Source organism: Fusarium graminearum, chromosome 1, assembly GCF_000240135.3.
Source record: "Fusarium graminearum PH-1 chromosome 1, whole genome shotgun sequence".
Classification (NCBI taxonomy): domain Eukaryota; kingdom Fungi; phylum Ascomycota; class Sordariomycetes; order Hypocreales; family Nectriaceae; genus Fusarium; species Fusarium graminearum.
Genome location: NC_026474.1, coordinates 5,921,682 through 5,934,267, shown reverse-complemented (window position 1 = coordinate 5,934,267; position 12,586 = coordinate 5,921,682). Strand labels below are relative to the sequence as shown.

Genomic DNA, 12,586 nt, shown 5'->3' with positions numbered 1-12,586 from the left:
GTGATATCAGCGTAGAGCGGAGTCAACGACAAAGGCAATGAGAGATCCGCGGTATTTAACATTAAGAGAGATCGGTTATAACATCATTTCAGAGTTATACTTGCAAACACAGTAACTCACAAGCACAATTCATCAAAATGGACAAGATGGAATACGTCAAGTAAGTTACCCACCAACAGCAATCTCAACTCCTACTAACGTCTTCAGACTTGGAAACACAGGCCTCAAAATCTCAAAGGTCATACTCGGTTGCATGTCCTTTGGATCAAGCAAATGGCAAGGATCGCCATGGGTTCTTGACGAAGAAGATGGTCTGAAGCTTCTCAAGGCTGCTTACGATAATGGCATCAACACTTGGGATACCGCCGACACATACTCCAATGGAGAATCAGAAGTCATCATTGGAAAGGCTCTCAAGAAGTTCAACATTCCTCGACAAAAGGTCGTCATCTTGTCCAAGATCTACAACCCGGTTATGGATGATGGTACAAGACCTCCTAGTGTCAACGATGGCCCGCTAGTCAACCAGATGGGCTTGAGTAGGAAGCACGTTTTCCATGCTGTTGATAAGTGCTTAGAGAGACTTGGCACTGACTACATCGGTACGCACTTTGATCTCTATCCCCTAGCATCCTACTAACTCCCTCACAGATGTCCTTCAAATTCATCGTCTTGATCGTGAAACACCACCAGAGGAGATCATGCGCGCTCTCCACGAAGTCGTTCAATCAGGAAAGGTCCGCTACATCGGAGCCTCCTCCATGTACACCTGGGAATTCGCCCGCATGCAATACATCGCCGAGTCCAAGGGCTGGACAAAGTTCATCTCCATGCAACCCTTCTACAACCTCCTCTACCGAGAGGAAGAGCGCGAGATGCTTCCCTTCTGCGAGGCCACCGGTGTCGGCGTCATCCCATGGAGTCCCATCGCTCGTGGTCTTCTCGCCAAGCCTCTTTCTAGCAAGGACGACAACCAGTCAATACGCAGTCAGAACGATAAGAAGACTGATACGTGGTTTGCGGATGCCAATCTCGACATTGTGAATCGTGTAGAGAAGGTGGCGAAGGACAAGGGAGTCAGTATGGCTCTCGTTTCTACAGCTTGGGTGTTACAGAAAGGATGCTATCCTATCCTAGGCTTGAACTCTGAGAAGAGAGTCATTGAGGCTGTCGACGCTTTGAAGGTCACATTTACAGCTGAAGAGTTGGAGTATCTTGAGAGTGCATACAAGCCTCGGGGCATCCAGGGTGGTGTGTAAAGCAGTCAGGGAAAATCGAGGTATAATAGCATTAGAAATAGTTAAACATATAGATATGGCTACCACTGTGAATCAATATTCCTTCCCTTATTCCGCGTTCGGAAAGATCGCCATTGACTGCATATAACCATCAACGTCAAGAAGAGACGGATCGAACCCAAATATCGGCGATAGACCAAAGTGAGTATCCCAAGTCGGTATCGTGCTGCCGTCAATACCCGAAAACATGTCGTTGCCGTTAGCATACATGTCTCCCAGGCCATTCCCATTTTCAGTCCCCGGTGGCAGCACAGACACTATATTTTGCATCTGATTCTTATCAATTCCTGATGGAGTTAGAAGACTTGTCACAGTCTCAAGCCCTCTAATCATCAGATTTGCTAAATGCCACTTGCCCATTGACAAGGAACGGAAATGACGAATTAAGCGAGTGATCTGATCAAGGGCCTGTTCGCGTCTGAATAAATCATGGCCGTATTTATGAGACACTTTAGCTAAGAACATGGCTGCGAATGCCGTCATGGACAAAAGATATGACGGGATTCCAACTATGCTTGTTGAGAGGTCAGGGTCACTGAGAAGAATGTCGATGATTGCCGATGCTGAAGTCACTGCCATTGACGCTGTATCGAGGAAATGTGCTGGTATCGTGTTGGATTGTCCGCGAAAGACGTGAGAGTAAAGGTATAGCTGTGCGAGATGGAAATGGAAGAGAGCTCCTTTTCGGGGGAAGGCTCCAATTGTGGGATGTCCCTCTGTGAAGTATTAGCTGAGCTCAAGCCTCATCTGAGAATCACAAACCTGGTAGTCTGGCAGTCCACTTCGCTATCCACTGGTCCAGCTGTCGATGGTAGTGACCTATTTGACTGAGATATAATCTCGGTACTTCCTCTCCTTTGTCGGGACCGAACAAACGTCGAATGTTTCGCAGGATACCCATGAGCTCGACTTGACTCATAAGCCTCTCGTCTTGATCCGTAGCTAGGGGGCAATTCAGTATGCCTTCCCAATCCTGCGTGAGCCAGTCGTCCTGTATGATTGCTGGCCTGTCGTAAAGGATTGCAAGGTGCTGGTCGCATATGTAAAGAATCGACCAAATACGCGCTGAGTCCATTGCTTCTTCGGATTGGTCTTTGATGGCGTGGCTATAGCTGTTATGGATGTTGCACTCTGCAGCACGCCGGATGGCATGACCCGATAACGTCCAAGACAAGTCACTGAGCCAATATGATGCGATGGCCAGAGCTCGAAAATAGTCTCTATCGCCTTGCCGTTGGAGCATAGACTTTTCAGTCAATCGCCTCAGCTCAGAATTACACACCCCGTAGACCTTGTCAGCTGCTGGATCGTGGAGAGCTGCAATGGTAAGGGTCGCAGCGCATAGTATAGTTGACTTGCGACGAAGCTGATCGAGGGTTTTGTAAGGACATCCGATAGAATATATGAAGCCATCTAATCGATCTTTGTAGATACTGAATAACCGTTCCGCGTCTGGTAATGTGATCTGTCCTTGGGAAATGAAGTCATTGATGACTTGGCCTGAACTATCGTTGCCGCTGCCAGGTGATCGCAGAGCGCGCATCCGCGTGAGGGTATAAAGAGAATGGATGGGCGCATGCGGCAACCTGTCGTCTTCTGGTGTGAGTTTCGGTGAATTATCGCAAGAAGGACCGTAGCTATCCTCAAGCTGCATTGTGTCATTTGCTGAAACTTGCGCTCTCGTGGCTTCCTTTCGCTTTATTAATGGCGCGACCTGTAGGGGAGGTAGTTCTGGTAGGCCCATGAGGCTTCGCATTTCCTTGACTGCAGAGTACATTTGATCAAGATCTGAGAGCATGGCTTCCGAGATCCTGGATTCTGTGAGCATGGGTTCAAATAATGGGATAGGATGCTTACTCTGTCTTCTCGTCAATGATAGTTTGCAGGTTCTTGCTGACTGCGCAATTGCTCAGCTTCTTTTCGCGACATCTTCTACAAGGAGGACCAGCATCGTCCATGTAACATTTGATCTAATGAATGTTAATATTGATAAGTCATTTATTGATCGCAAGTTATACTTTGTGTTTGCGACATGTCGTGCATGCTCTGATGTGTCTTGAGATATGAGCAACGGGTTGATCCGCGTTTGAAGCTATCGCGACTCGTTTAGGATGCTGTCACCTGTTAGCACCTAGATCGCGCAAGATATCTGAGAGTATTCACCTCATTCCTATCGAAATCTTGAGCCCCTATGCTTCCATTGCGCTTCGACATGATTGTTTGCTTCTACCTGGTTCCACTGGGGGGTTCGCGGAAAACACAACCAAGTTGCACAAACCAACGACGCGGGGAATTTAGTCAGCGCGCCTTCACTCTTCAGACTAGTTCGAATAGAGAAGGGATCAATGGCTGGGGAAATGCGGAGGTGGCACGGAGACGACGTTAGTCCGAGCTCCTCCTCACTACGAGTCATGGCATCAACTCTGTTGCAGATGATCATTCTACGGTGGGTTTACTGACGGTTTTACATGTGAAGATGGGTCAATGAAATAGCATCATGAGAATCTTTAGACTCCACCGGTGGTGTGTTCCTGCAGTATGACTACACAAGCGACAATGTTGATATCTGGTGTCTCGTCATGGCTTAATCTCCTACTCATTACCGGGGTACATTGCAAACATTGTCCGTCAGCAATAAAGGTGGGCCTTTGGGGGTCATTCAAGTTTGCTCCCTGTTGCCCACGGTCCGGAATTATCAGTATACGCTTGAAAGGGTATTTTGTATGCATCATCCTGTTCGACACTATAGCTACTATGCAATGCCAATCCGGCGATGGCTTCATTCTCCAATATCCTAATGTCCATTAAGCATGAAGAGAACTGGAGATCATTGTGACCATCGGAAGATGTAATGTTGATTGACCAATAGGAGCAAAGACCGATACACTCGGAGAAGCGGCTAACGTGTGTCGGCTAAGAACCCGTCAAGAAGCGGCTACCCTAAACTGATTCGGAAGACAACAATTGTCTCTGACTATAAACACCAACTGGTTATGCAACTCAACTATCTCTAGCGAACTGCCTATTGCCCAAAATTGAATCTCTGAATTAACAATGGCACAAGACGGCGTTATCAACTTGGCTGAGACTCTTGCAGCTTTGCCTCCTGTCCCCGCTTCACACAAGCAACTCCGCACTCAAACCAAGTCGACCATCCAATCACCAGAATCACGAGCTCCAGTACTTGTTATCCTCGATGACGACCCAACCGGAACTCAAACTTGCCACGATGTCACTATTCTCACAGTATGGGATGTCCCAACTGTGGTTTCAGCTTTCAAGCAACTAGGAAACAGCAGTGGCTTCTTCATCTTGACAAATTCACGCGCTCTTCACCCTCCTCAAGCCCGGGATCTTATGGTCGAGATATGTACGAACCTCAAGGCCGCTTCGCAGGAAGTTGGTTTGCCATATGAAATTGTTCTGCGCGGAGACTCTATCCTTCGTGGACATTTTCCTCTCGAGCCCGAAGCTGTAGAGCACGTTAATGGCGCGTTTGATGCTTGGATTCTATGCCCATTCTTCCTTCAAGGCGGACGATATACCATCAGCGATATCCACTACGTTCATGAAGGCGATCATCTCATCCCAGCTGCAGACACGCCGTTTGCCAAAGACGCTACATTCGGTTACAAGAGCTCCAATTTGCGAGATTATGTTGTGGAAAAATCCAAGGGACAGATTCCACACAGTAATATCGATTCGATCGATTTGGAGACGATTCGTGTTGGAGGGCCGGACGCTGTTTTCCAAAAGATAATGGGGCTTCCAAAGAGAGATAAGGCTCCAGTTGTGTTGGTCATCAACGCCGCTGCTGATGAAGATATGGATGTTGTCATCACAGCACTTCTCAAGGCTTCACAACAAGGAAAGAAATACCTTTACCGAACAGGTGCTGCATTTGTCTCGTCACGATTGGGGATCTCGTCTATACCACCTCTTTCTGCGTCTCAGCTGGGTCTGTCTAAGGAAGTTGGTGGTCTCATCATCGCAGGCTCATATGTTCCCAAGACGACCGCACAGCTAGATTCTCTGGTCACCAAGTCGGGAGTCAACCTGACAACTATCACTTTGAACGTCAAGGCACTGCTCAAGTCGGATGAGTCAGCCAAGCAAGATGTGTCAAATGCCATCGAACTCGCCTCCCAGAAGATCAAGAATGGTCAAGATGTACTCGTCATGACGAGCAGGGAACTAATTGTCGGAAAGGATGAAGTGGAGAGCTTGGATATAGGCTCCACAATAGCCAAGGCGTTGGTCTCGTTCCTCCAGAACTTGGAGCAGAAGCCACGGTACATCATTGCCAAGGGAGGTATCACATCTTCTGATATGGCAACCAAGGGATTAAGGATGAAGCGGGCTCTCATCGTTGGTCAAGCGGCGCCTGGAGTGCCGATGTGGCGATGTGATGAGCCAGAGTCCAAGTGGCCAGGGATAAACTATGTGGTGTTCCCAGGAAATGTTGGTCATAATGATAGTCTTTACGAAGTTGTTAGACAGTGGAGAGAGTTTAGTTAGTTGCATCGTATCTATACAGAATATCCACAGCACATTGATCTGGGATCATCTTCAAGTAAAAATGGAAGTGTATTATCTCTATTGTACAACGTCCTTCATTAACGTTTCACAGGAGGCCCTCGAATAATAGCTAGCTCCTCATCTTCCCCCCGCGACGAGTTGTCGTCTATTTCGGTAGCAAGATCAAAGGTCTTGTGTACACATATTCCTCCATCATAATGCTCACTCCTGTGAACGTCGTCCAAAGGAATGCAGTCTGAGCCCGTTATGTCTTTTGGTGCCATTGACGAACCGACGCCTCGTCTAGCGTGAGATGGCTGGCTGCTATAGTCTGTGGGATCCGATCGTCCACTTTTTGAATTGGTGTACTTCTTGATGCTCCGAGTGAGCAGGCCTTTGAGGGCTGGAAGTGAACCGACGACAAGAGCCGTGGCTGTTTCGACTGCACCCCAGATCGCTAGTCCAACGAGATCGACTTGTCGCTTCACAATAACTTGGGACATGCGGACTACGGCGACGCTAATGATGATAACGCCTAGGGAGAACACAATGCCAAGTCCGATCTTCTTCTTTCGGTCGAGTTGTAGGGACGGGAGTACGGCGATCGGGAGGGCCATGATCATGAGGTCCGAGGTAACATCGACCGTGGTGGAGAAGATGACGTTGAAGTTTTGCCGCCATTGTTCTTTCGGTGAGTCGCAGGATCCTAGAATACATTTATCAGAGAACGCCTCCCTATACAAATCGGTTTGGTCGGAGGAAGAGGTGTACTTACCACGGAAGTAGCTGGACGGGGTATTGCATGTAAATACACTGCAGACAACGCAAACAAGCAATGCCGAAGCGGTAAAGAAGCAGACAAAGTACCACATGCGTCGAATAATGACAAAAGGCTGCACAAGTCGCCAGAATATGGCCAAGAAACTTGCTTTGACAGACCAAAGAATGATCCAAAACATTTTAATAATCGGGAATTGCCATTTCGCCAACTGGTACCGTTGTGCCAGCATTTCCTCAGGCTCGTATGCGATGCGACCGGCTTGGAGATGTGTCATGTACCACAGGGCCTCCATCTGCTCCGTCTGCAAGATCGCCATGGTCAGGGTACATAGCCATGCGAAGAAGATCCAGCAGTCATCTGCCAGGAATCGCCTGTTCTGGCGCCATCTGACGAAAAGTCGAAGAGAAACAAATAGAGTAGCGACAGTGAAGCATACCCATATAATGACGACGAGTCCATGGCGGTCAATGGTGCGGGCTGCCCCGAAGAGCGGAGCGTCAGGGACTGTTGCTGGCGGTGCAGACATATTGACGGTGAGCTTGCAGATTGTGGCTTCCAGCCTGGCGGCGCTGTGAGCACTATTAAACCCTTCATATAGCAGACTGAACATGAATCATTATGATAGATAATAATGATAGAATCCTGTTGGGTCCTGTGCTGAGGACTGCAGAGATGAGGAACCCGCAGCGAAAAGCAATATTGTCTGTGGCATGATATCACGTACAGCGCCAATCGCATGAGTGGCACATTACAGGAACAAACAAAGAAACGATTAATTATGTGCATGAGTGGCAACGCTCGGGCTCTCGCATCGAGAGAGTGATCTCAGTGGCTGAAATCCCTATTGATGCGAGGTCACTGGCATTTGCGGATATGGCCTCACAGCAAACAGATCTGCAACTTGGGTTTCTTATTCACCAGGTGCGAAACATGTGATAACTCATTGGGCCCGCGGATAATGTTTCCAGAACCCGTCTAGGCGAGGCAATCCCGTTGCTTTCAGCTCCAACGTTTACTAAGTGACTCACTGCATACAAGAGGCAAAGTCCAATCGTATTACGTAGACATGCAAGCAGTGGGTTAACGAGGCAAACTCGTCTAGAGAAATGACAAGTGAGAGAAGAGACAAGTTACCGTTACATCGACGTTTTTGCTTTTTCTGTACTCTGGTCAAGGTCTGGAACGAATCAAAGGATTGTGTCGCACACGGTTTGCTCACTCGCATTATGCAGATCTTGTCAGTTTCGGCTCTATTGGTACAAACATGGCAAGCTGCATTCTTTATTTTACAGCTCATATTTACCACCGGAAAGGATTTGCTGGATTTCGCCTCTTGGGTCTCTGTAAGAGCTAATTTGTTCCCCGGCCGGCAACTAACCGTCTCTGGAAGCCTATCTCCGGGCGTGGAAGACCGTGGGGATCTGGACCCTTTTGCACGACTGAGCTTGGGCTGTCCAAGCATTTATCTAGCTCTACTTAGTCTACTATGGAGAGTTGCCTGCCCAGTGCGTGCTGCCGTCCCGTTCCTCCCGTTGGGATGGTTCTTGGCGTCGATAACCGGGCGACGCCATGTTTCACGTTAAATTGACAGGACAAGATTTTGATCAGTGTATCTGACATCTTAGAGTTATCATCGATTGCGTAGAGGGTTAAAGTAAGCACTACCAGGGTCAAGTAAGCGAATATCACAACCCTTGATTTTAGCCCAAGGCTACAATCATCCAGCAAGTGATGAAAAGTGTGATACATCTCGTAGCATTGGCCACTTGCCCATCCGAAAGAGGTATATAAAACTCTTGGCAACAGTTTCCGATGAAGCCACCAACTCGATCCTGCGACGCAAAGAATACTTGATAGTCTATAGTCTAGTCTCGCCGTCTTGATCGGTTCCAAGACAGCGAGACTAGCTGAGTCGTTAATGGCCTGATTATGAAGCAAACAATTCGCAAAGACGTCTACTATATGACATCTCACTTTTCTGATGAACCGGCGCCGTTTTTAATTTGCTCAGATACTCAGATGAAAAACGAGGTCACATTAAAGATGGATCCATTGACCGTTGACGCAGGGGCGGGTGTACAGGGGCCTCCCATGTCTTGCAGCCAACTCAACTGTCTCGCTTCAGCCACTCACCCACCAACAGTAATTCCTCCCATCTAGATCGCATTGATGACCTGCCTCAATGTCTCTAGCTACTGCGAGATGAATTCCATAGTAAAGCAATATCCGGGTCCCAATATAGCGTCGCTTATTGCCTCGATTCGCATATCGGGTTCCGTCAGACGAACAGGGTTGTACAGAGTTGCCCCCACAGGAACCTTGACAGTGCAACCCATACAAAAAGGAATACTCTTGCTCTTGCTCTGGATAGATTAAAACTTGTCAAGAGGCCACCCACTTAGCTGCAGCCCTCTCTACTCAAAACACATTGTTTCTTTTCTTTTTCCTTGCGCTCAGAGCCAATAGGCAACCTGATTTGCTGTTCAAGATGCACATCGGTGTTCTGCTCCCCTTACTCGCCCTTGTTCCTGCTGGTACTTGGGCCAAGGACATAGTTAATTCGTCAAAGCGCGACTCTCAGTGCAAATGCGTAAGTTTGGCAACAGTTTTAAACCATGTATCACATTTCGTTATCTTTTTCCTGACAAGCTGCATAGATCCCAGGTCAAAGCTGCTGGCCTTCGTCCTCGGATTGGCGGGCTTTCGATGAGAAGGTCGACGGGGGCCTCATCAAGACTCAGCCTATCGCACAGTCCTGTTACCCTGGTCCGGCTGAAGACCTCAAGCACTGCGCATATGTAAACAAAATGTGGTCTGATCAAGACTTCCAATCATCAGACCCAATTGGAAGACCTTATCCCCATAACATTACCTGTGCCCCAGTCGACTACAATGCTGGCCAGAAGCCAACTACATGTACTCTGGGAGCGTCACCAGTTTACGCTGTGAATGCTACTACACGGTCACAAATCAGAAATACCCTGACCTACGCCCAAGAACGTAACTTGCGGCTGGTCGTAACCGGTACTGGCCATGATCTGCTTGGCCGCTCGGACGGTTACGGTGGTCTTGAACTGTGGTTACATCAGTACAAGAACAAGATTGACTTCAGAAAGACCTTTAAGCCCAAGAGCAGCTGTGACAAGTCTGGTTGGACGGGAAGTACTATCACGATTGATGGCAACTATCAGTGGCGTGATGTCTACAAGGTGGCCAAGGCCAACAACGTTATTGTTGTCGGCGGTGGCTCCATCACTCCCGGTGCAATCGGTGGTTGGGCATCAGGAGGTGGCCATGGTCCAGCTACGAGAAACTACGGTCTCGGCGCTGATCAGATCCTTGAGGCAGAGGTGATGCTGGCTGATGGTAAAGTCATTACTGTCAACCACTGCCGAAACTCTGATCTCTTCCGTGCCATGCGTGGTGGCGGACCAGGGTACGCCATCACTCTAAGCAGCACCGTCAAAGCCCACCCCAACGTCGACACTGTCACAGCTCACCACTTTGAAGTTGCTCCACTGGAGAAGACTGAGAAAAACAAGGATCTTCTCGACGCCGTGTCTGTTTTGCTACAGAAACTCCCTGATCTTAACGATGCTGGCTTTTCAGGATACGGGTACTGGTTCCGCAACTTTCCTACCGTCTTTGTTGGGAACGCCACGTCTGGTTACTCTCATGGCTTTTGGGCCATTGGAAAGACCCGTGCGGAGGCTGAAGCCGGTTGGGCTCCGGTACGCAAGGCCTTGAGCAAGTTCAAGGACCAGCTGTACATGAAGGAGACCTGGGCGACATATCCCGACTACTGGTCTTTCTACGAAGCTGAGTCGGGGTTGTATGATCCCACTGGTGACACCTCAATCCTGACCTCAAGACTGATTGATCGCGAGAGTGTCAAGAGCTTCGACAAAGTTCGAGATGCTGTTGAGGTCATTAGTGGCAAGCCTGATGAGTTTGGCACTAATGTCATCCTCTTCGTTTCCGGAGGCCAGGTCTTCAAAGATGCCGCAGATGAGTCCAGTGGACTTAACCCGGCTTGGAGAAAGTCCTACTACGTTATCGTTTCGAGCCAGGGTATTTCCAAAACTGCTACTCCTGCTGAACGAAAAGCTGCGACTGATGAAGTCACCTTTGTCAAGGGTGTGGCAGCTAAGAAGCTGGCTCCCAAGACTGGAGCTTACATGAACGAGGGTGATCGTAATGATCCTGACTACCAACAGTCATTCTATGGCAGCTTGTATCAGACACATTTGGATACAAAGAACAAGTGGGATCCTTCCCATTTGTTTTACTGCCCAACATGTGTTGGGTCAGAATATTGGGTTGAGACTTCAAATGGAGCGTTGTGCAAAGCCTGAGTATCTACGCAACAATAACTTCAACCTTCGCAGTATATAATTTTAAATAATACCAAGTTCAACTATCTGTAACACTCTCTATCTAATTACTCTTCTAAGTCTTATCTCTGGTGGATCCCAAACAATATCTTTGATAGAAAGTCTGTGTCGAGCAGGCAATTGTATTACCCTCCCTTGTGGTGATTGGATCTCCATGCTCTCTCTGTTTTTGAACAGAAGCATTGGCATCATACGTTTCTCCTCGTCCATGTGGTTCTTTGACTCGTGAGTAACCACAGCGGGCTTAATGGCATCCATCGCACGGGTACTGACAGCTTCATAAAGAAGCTTCGCATCATCGACTTTGCCCGCGTGAAAGAGTCCAACGCCCCAACTCGCTATCCCAAGAGGGTCTCCTGTTCCAAATGGAGTGAAAGAATTACCCACATTGTTCACTGATAAACAAGCCTTGAATCCGTACTCCTGAATCATCTTTGGTACGTTTAGGGTGCCGCATTGACGTCTGAGTGGTTTGTTTTGTTCGGATACATCATCAGTAACTGGCCGGCTCATCATGAAGAGATCACTAGTAGGCAATCCGACAAAGTGAACTGGCAGTCTTGTATCCCGAAGTCTATCGGAAAACCCACGGAGCTGTTCGTGGGATGCCTGTGTTATTCTTGTGGCATGTCCGAGAACGACGGTGGGCGCACCAGAGTGAGTGGGCCAGCCCTTGTCGACGAGTTGGTCGACAGTATAGTCAAAGAGTTCCATAATATCGCCTCTGTCCAGATTGAATTCTGTATGGAAGTCGAGGCTCAGGTTGCACCTCTGTGCCATCAAAATAGCCCATTCCACATTCATTTTGGACCAGTCGAAGTCGTCCTCCACGTATGGAGTTGTTCCAAGAACATCGATATATTCCCCGAATTCTTCAAGTGCATTTGTAAGGATAGCTCGATTCTCATCGCCATGCTCGGTAGAGAAGATTGGATCCTGGGCGAAAGCACAAATCTGCAACTCGAGAAAGCCTTTGAACTCCCTCTTGAGCTGGATCGCCGTTTTCAGAGGCTCTAATTGTGTGACATGGTCAATTTCGACAAAACCTCTGACGCATGTGACACCTTGTGCGTAACTCGTAGCGAGGAGCTGGGATCCTCGCAGGTACAAGTCGTCTGCGGTGTAACGCTTCTTTGCTTCGGCCGTGTTGGCCAAGGCCTCGTCAAAGCTTCCTGATTTGGGAAGAAGGTCCGAATAATCTGGGTAGTTCTTAGAGCAAGAGTTGTTGCAGTTTAGGAGATATGGCTTGTCGAGATGGATGTGCGGGTGGCAGAGTGAGGGGAGTAAAAGACCGGGGTTTGGTGAAGGATGGCTGGATGGTTTCATGGACACCACGATGCTGTCTTCTATTTCGATGTCCCATTGTGATTTTGGGTCTTGCAGAGGTAGGATGACACTTTTGAGACTCATTTTGGGTGCAGGTACACGGTTTATTGAGTGATTTTTGTAATTTTTGCTATTTTTGTGAGTGATGAACTGTCAATGACTCCAATCGGTCAAGCGAGTGCCCAATCATATGTCCTCGTCAAAGGCTCTGATGTGTACGGGAATAAGGTTTATCCGCCGACCTACATGAATACATAGCACATCATGTT

General features: G+C 48.2%; 6 protein-coding genes across 6 annotated transcripts; 4 read left to right on the top strand and 2 right to left on the bottom strand.

Annotated features, from left to right (window-relative positions):
• Positions 1-137: 137 nt before the first annotated feature.
• On the top strand, positions 138-1,259 carry FGSG_01809 (uncharacterized protein; the record flags this gene model as incomplete). Its single annotated transcript, XM_011319347.1, has 3 exons — positions 138-160; positions 208-602; positions 652-1,259. 3 exons carry the CDS (start codon positions 138-140, stop codon positions 1,257-1,259), a joined length of 1,026 nt encoding a protein of 341 aa, XP_011317649.1.
• An 87-nt stretch (positions 1,260-1,346) lies between these two features.
• Positions 1,347-3,512, bottom strand: FGSG_01808 (uncharacterized protein; the record flags this gene model as incomplete). Its single annotated transcript, XM_011319346.1, has 4 exons — positions 1,347-2,014; positions 2,061-3,109; positions 3,156-3,268; positions 3,462-3,512. The coding sequence occupies 4 exons, from the start codon at positions 3,510-3,512 to the stop codon at positions 1,347-1,349; spliced, it is 1,881 nt and encodes a 626-aa protein (XP_011317648.1).
• Positions 3,513-4,352: 840 nt separating this feature from the next.
• FGSG_01807 (uncharacterized protein) lies at positions 4,353-5,816 on the top strand (the record flags this gene model as incomplete). Its single annotated transcript, XM_011319345.1, has 1 exon — positions 4,353-5,816. One exon carries the CDS (start codon positions 4,353-4,355, stop codon positions 5,814-5,816), a length of 1,464 nt encoding a protein of 487 aa, XP_011317647.1.
• Positions 5,817-5,914: 98 nt separating this feature from the next.
• Positions 5,915-7,123, bottom strand: FGSG_01806 (uncharacterized protein; the record flags this gene model as incomplete). Its single annotated transcript, XM_011319344.1, has 2 exons — positions 5,915-6,522; positions 6,592-7,123. 2 exons carry the CDS (start codon positions 7,121-7,123, stop codon positions 5,915-5,917), a joined length of 1,140 nt encoding a protein of 379 aa, XP_011317646.1.
• A 1,962-nt stretch (positions 7,124-9,085) lies between these two features.
• On the top strand, positions 9,086-10,952 carry FGSG_01805 (uncharacterized protein; the record flags this gene model as incomplete). The annotated part of the gene is made up of 2 exons (XM_011319343.1): positions 9,086-9,187; positions 9,255-10,952. 2 exons carry the CDS (start codon positions 9,086-9,088, stop codon positions 10,950-10,952), a joined length of 1,800 nt encoding a protein of 599 aa, XP_011317645.1.
• Positions 10,953-11,618: 666 nt separating this feature from the next.
• FGSG_12013 (uncharacterized protein) lies at positions 11,619-12,008 on the top strand (the record flags this gene model as incomplete). Its single annotated transcript, XM_011319342.1, has 1 exon — positions 11,619-12,008. One exon carries the CDS (start codon positions 11,619-11,621, stop codon positions 12,006-12,008), a length of 390 nt encoding a protein of 129 aa, XP_011317644.1.
• Positions 12,009-12,586: the final 578 nt, after the last annotated feature.